General features: G+C 40.2%; 1 protein-coding gene across 1 annotated transcript; it reads left to right on the forward strand.

Annotated features, from left to right (window-relative positions):
- The first annotated feature begins 1,576 nt into the window (after positions 1-1,576).
- Positions 1,577-2,881, forward strand: LOC125377706. The gene has a single exon (XM_048391708.1). It carries the CDS (start codon positions 1,577-1,579, stop codon positions 2,879-2,881), a length of 1,305 nt encoding a protein of 434 aa, XP_048247665.1.
- The last annotated feature ends 3,119 nt before the right edge of the window (positions 2,882-6,000 follow it).

The following is a 6,000-nucleotide window of genomic DNA, read 5'->3' on the forward strand; positions in this document are numbered from 1 at the left end:
AACATGTCAGCATGATGCTCAATATCCTTGACATTGCCCGGACGAATTGGCCTAAAGTTACACACTTCCTCCAACTGCAACGTAATTTGGCGTCTCTTGCCACCATACTTCCTCTCCAATCTATCTAGTGCTACGTCATATGCAGCCGCACTATGACCTATATCTTGTATGACTTTCATTGCATCCCCAGTTAAGTACTGACACAACTGTAAAAGCTTGTACTCGGGTGTAGCTGGAGCCTTATGAACACAAGCCATGAAAGCGCTTTCCAACCCTCATATAACTTGGCATCACCCGAGAAAGTAGGAATGGAAACACGTCACAACTGCTTCCACATATCATTTCCCAAATTGTAACTACTCGAATTTGCAATAGTTTCTGGGGAAATTGTATGTCTAACATTCTTCTGTGTAATGAGTTCTGGCCTATTCATATGACTAAATTCATCTGCATTGGTCTGCTGCCCCCGACCTAACCTAATGACATTTGTTTGTGACCTCTGACCTAAACTAGCAACATCTAACTCCAACTGTGGTTCCACTCTCTATGTGAGAAGCAGTGACAACAGGAACATGCTTTTCTTTTTCATCCGTAAATAATCTGGATAATCCTGTTCTAACACTGCTGAACGATCTCATATCTGCCCTGTTTCTCAAATATTCTTGAGCTTGTTCTTGTATGTCATTCCCAATTTCATCTATCTGTGTTACCTCGCCAGTAACTTTTGTCATGCTATCTGGATCACCTATTGTTTGAAACTTTACAGACAGTGATATAACTATCTCGATAGCTTTAAGCTGACAATCATTAGCTTTGTCAATCGCATACCGGATATCTGCCCGAGTTGAACGATTCGCTTCATCAACAAGTCTTTCAAGTCTATTCGTTGCTTTAGTAAAGGCTGATTTGACTATAGCCTTCTTGAGTCTAAGTTCCGCTATTTCGGCCACATAGTCAGGAAAGTCATGAGTTGACTTTTTAGATCTTGTTTGCGACATGACTTGGTGCACGTGATTTAAACAAGAAACAGTCAACAAATAAGTTCAAAACGTGAACAAAATCTGTTTGTTGTAAACTGTGACTCAAATTCCTCTATAACCCTAACTAAATGTCAACACACGACATAACGTGCACACTGCACCCTATACCCAGATAACACTGCTCTAAACTATCCAAAACCACGCTCTGCTACCATATTGTTACGCAGTGTTTTTCGAACTGATTTATTTTCACAAAGCTTTCGTTATATACATGGTCAATTTCACGTGCCCCACGATTTACATGAGCTACAAAATCCGCGAAGCACTCAGCGTTCGCACGAATGCTCCCAGTTTACTCCCAGCGAACATTTCATGTTCCTGGCCATATTAGTTCGGTCTTGACTGCCGTCGAGTTCGGACGTCTTTTGCTTCTCAGCAACTTGTCTAGTGTTATACAGCGCACTTGACTGTTTATGATACTTCCTCTTTTGTTCTTTGGCTTTTGATTTCTCTTGTGTTGGAGTGCATTCAAACTTTTAATTTCTATTTGGTGTTTGCTGATTGTTACAGTCAGTTGATGGGGATTGTCCTCGACAATGGCTGACAACAGAATGGAATGTGAGGAAGGATTTAAAGTCGTTGCTTCAGGGAGGAAGCGAATCGGCCGTATTCCAGATGGTACTTCTAAAAAAGCCTGTGTTGCCAAGCAACCAAATACTGTTCCTCCTACTCCAAGGTCTGATCTTACTTTTGTCTTTGATGAGCCACCTCGGGTCAAATCAACCACTGTTATCTTCAAAGCCGATGTAGATGAATATGCTGATGGTTCACCGACCCTCTGTCAACTTATGACACAGCGTGCTTTGGCTAGAGCCTTGGCTAAGATCACTACAGAAATAGTCAGTGTTAAGCGGATGGCCAGGGGAGATGTTAGTGTCACTGCAAAAACCGTTGAGGCTGCCAAAACACTTTTGCAAGTCACAGAACTTGATGAACATTTTGTCACCCCTCATGAGCCTGAATCCTTAATGAGAACACGTGGAGTCATCTATGGTATTGATCTGGATATTGAGATGAATGACATTGAGGACGAGTTGAAACCTGTGTTACCTCTAATGTGCTCTGCTGTGCGTCTGACTCGTGGGCCTGATAAAGTTCCCACCAAATCTGTTCTTCTTACATTTACTGGCCAGTCTTTACCGGATCATGTTGTCATTTTCTTCCAGAGATTTCCAATCCGGATATATGTTCCTCCTGCTCTTCGATGCTTCAAGTGTCAGTCCTTTGGGCATGTCTCTGCTAAGTGTAGAAGCACTCATCATGTGTGCGCTAAATGTGGAGGGAAGCACAAATACGAGGAGTGCAATGAAAGTTCCCTTAAATGTAAGAACTGTGGTGGTGCACACTCTGCGGGATATAAAGGTTGTATTAAATACCAGGAAGCTGTCCAGATTCAGAAAGTCCGAGTGGAGGGTAAGTTGTCTTATTCTCAGGCTGTTCGACAGGTGCGTGGAGATTTTGATGTCGCTCAGGTTCCAGCAGTCCCTAAGCCACCTCCTGCAGCTAAACCACTGTCTCAGGTTGTTACAATTTCTGATGTTGTGTCTTCTCCTGTCATGGTGACTGCTAGTACTCAGACTGAGACTCTTGAAGTTGAATGTCAGACTGATCCTGTTGTTGACATCATGCCTGAATCATCTTGCAAACCTCTATTTAACAATGTCTCTCCTGTTGACTTTCTCAACTTTGTTATTTGTATAGTTGCTAATCTTGGCACTACTCGTGCATTCAAGTCTGATGGTCTTCAGACGATAGCGTCAGCTGCCCAGTCCCTCTTGGGGTTAAGATTGTCCCCTGATGATCTGACGAGCATGGTTAAGGGTCAACAATGGAAGTCTTAATCCATCCTTCTTATGGATCTCTTGATGCTAGATCACTCAGTGCTAACGGTCCAGGATTTAAAGTTTGTATTAAGTTTTGACCCAGATGTTTTGTCTTCAGGAGACATTCTTAACTCCTAACCAGCGATTATGTTGGGAAGGTTATGTCTGCCTACGTAAAGATCGTCAGTTTGGTTTTACAGGTGGTAGTGCTAAACTCACTCACTCACTGTCGTTTCGTGAAATAAGGTTCAACCATCCCATTTACAAGGGAATGAAGTCATTCTTCATTTGAAGGATAAAAAATCAGTCTCCATTTTTAATGTCTCTAATAACGCTATTGCTATCTCTGATGACCATGGGTCTCTGTTGAATATGTCAGCCAATCTTAAAGTAGTGTGTGGTGCTTTTAAAGCGTGTGGCAGTTTCACTAGTCTATGAACTATCTAGGTACTTAGCAAACCTTTATTATGGGCTAGGTGTACATGGGCCTAGTTGCCCGAACACCTATAAAACTATCTAACAATCAATCAATCAACCTGGCCATATTTCTCCAGAACAGTCACAATATACGGAAGACAACCACTCGTTGTTGTAATGATATACACAAGACAACTGTGTTGTTGTCATGATATACACAAGACAACCACGTTGTTGTCACAATATACGGAAGACAACCATGTTGTTGTCATGATATACACAAGACAACCGTGTTGTTGTCACAATATACAGAAGACAACCGTGTTGTTGTCATGATATACACAAGACAACCGTGTTGTTGTCACAATATATGGAAGACAACAGTGTTGTTGTCATGATATACACAAGACAACCGTGTTGTTGTCATGATATACACAAGACAACCATGTTGTTGTCACAATATACGGAAGACAACTATGTTGTTGCCCTGATATACACAAGACAACCGTGTTGTTGTCATGATATACACAAGACAACCATGTTGTTGTCACAATATCCAGGAGACACGGGGTTGTTGTCATGATATACACAAGACAACCGTGTTGTTGTCATGATATACACAAGACAACCGCGTTGTTGTCACAATATACGGAAGACAACAAAGTTGTTGCCCTGATATACACAAGACAACCGTGCTGTTGTCATGATATACACAAGACAACCGTGTTGTTGTCATGATATACACAAGACAACCACGTTGTTGTCACAATATACGGAAGACAACAGTGTTGTTGTCATGATATACACAAGACAACCGTGTTGTTGTCATGATATACACAAGACAACCGCGTTGTTGTCACAATATACGGAAGACAACCGTGTTGTTGTCATGATATACACAAGACAACCGTGTTGTTGTCATGATATACACAAGACAACCGTGTTGTTGTCACAATATACGGAAGACAACCATGTTGTTGCCCTGATATACACAAGACAACCATGTTGTTGTCATGATATACAGAAGACAACCGTGTTGTTGTCATGATATACACAAGACAACCGTGTTGTTGTCATGATATACACAAGACAAATGCGTTGTTGTCACAATATACGGAAGACAACCATGTTGTTGTCCTGATAACTGTCCTGTTCATCTCGTGTTTGAATGTTCTACCGTTGAATAATGATTCTTTATACTGTTCGTGTTTGATATGCTTTTTTACCACATACTTCTTAACACCCTTAGCTTTTGTTATCTCTCCATTATCAGACTTCTTTATAGAATACATCTTAGGTCTTAATCCAACATACTCCGCCATAGGGGTCCCAGCACATTCATCCTTCATTCATCAACACCTTTTTATTTACTACGCTGTGCAGTGGATTATCTTTAGGGTAATCGCTCGTGTCGTACATATCTATTTTTTCTGCCATATCTTTATAAACATCCTCGGTTTGTATTTCCATCAACAAAGAATCTGTGTCGGTATATAACACCTCACATCTATCACCGTATTGCTTCTTAAGTTCGTTGTAATAAAATTCATACATTAAGTGTTTCGACAAGTCAAGAATACTCATACCAATGTACACCGGTTTGTTGAAATTTATATTACTCTTCTGCATATGCAACGTGGCTAAGTCGTTATCAAATATCTTGCTTCTGTTAAAGCCGGACTGACTATAAGTTTCCTGAGTCTTTCTTCCTCATTAGGCCTGACTAATTTAACATCAACACGCTTCCTTAGATTTTCCATTGTTTTACCAAATACTGAGTTATTCATGAGCTTATATAGACTCTTTTCAAAATCGCTGGTAGCTATCTTTCTTAAATCTGTGTTCAACCTTATATAGGGCTCCATCCAAGGGCTTTGATCAAACTTTAGAACTCTGTGTATTTTCTTTAGTTTCAAACCTAACGATAGATATAACTGGAGATTTCTGTAGTGAACTATATATTTTGACTTATCCATCAAATTTGGTACGTGTTTTTCTACGTTAGCTAACCTAGTATTACTCATCAAGGAGTGTTGATATTCCGACATCCAATCTTAATTCACCATTAATCTTTTGGGAGCTAGTGGATAATTGTTATGATCTTTATGTAACGAATTTGGATATTCAAAGTCAACTTCTAGTATGTACCCTTTATCGGAATCTGAGGGGATATCATTCACTTCGATATCATTCACATCGACCCACTCAAAACCACCCGTGGGTAAAGGTTGACTCATAGCCCATCCGTACAAATTGTTGGCGTCGAGATATAATATGTGCGTATCGGGTTTACTCGGATCATACACTTCCACTAATTCATTATTAGCCTTAGAATACCTTTCGCTACCATCGATATACCAGCTCTTAATCCTTTCTCAATAAACAAGTGCATATCGTAATCGGTAAGTTGTTATAGTTCTACACCGGTCTTCTTCAAACAATGCATCCCACAATAGTCCGGGACTGGAATAGTAACATGCCGGGTCCAAGCCGTATTGTTTTAAATTCTAAATATCTCGAATATCGGCGAGTAACAGTACATCGGTTTTTAAGTACAGATCGTGATAATCGCCTAAATTCTTTCAACCTAATTTATCCCAGACCGTCAGAGTGTGTTCATAATCGGCATTGGTTATTTTAGATTCTGTTAAGTTACTATAGAATGATTCAAGGGGTGGTAATTTAGTTTCGTCGAATCTAGACCAATCATCCATATATTC

Source organism: Haliotis rufescens, unplaced genomic scaffold (assembly GCF_023055435.1).
Source record: "Haliotis rufescens isolate VD_foot unplaced genomic scaffold, xgHalRufe1.0.p SCAF_10, whole genome shotgun sequence".
Classification (NCBI taxonomy): Eukaryota; Metazoa; Mollusca; class Gastropoda; order Lepetellida; family Haliotidae; genus Haliotis; species Haliotis rufescens.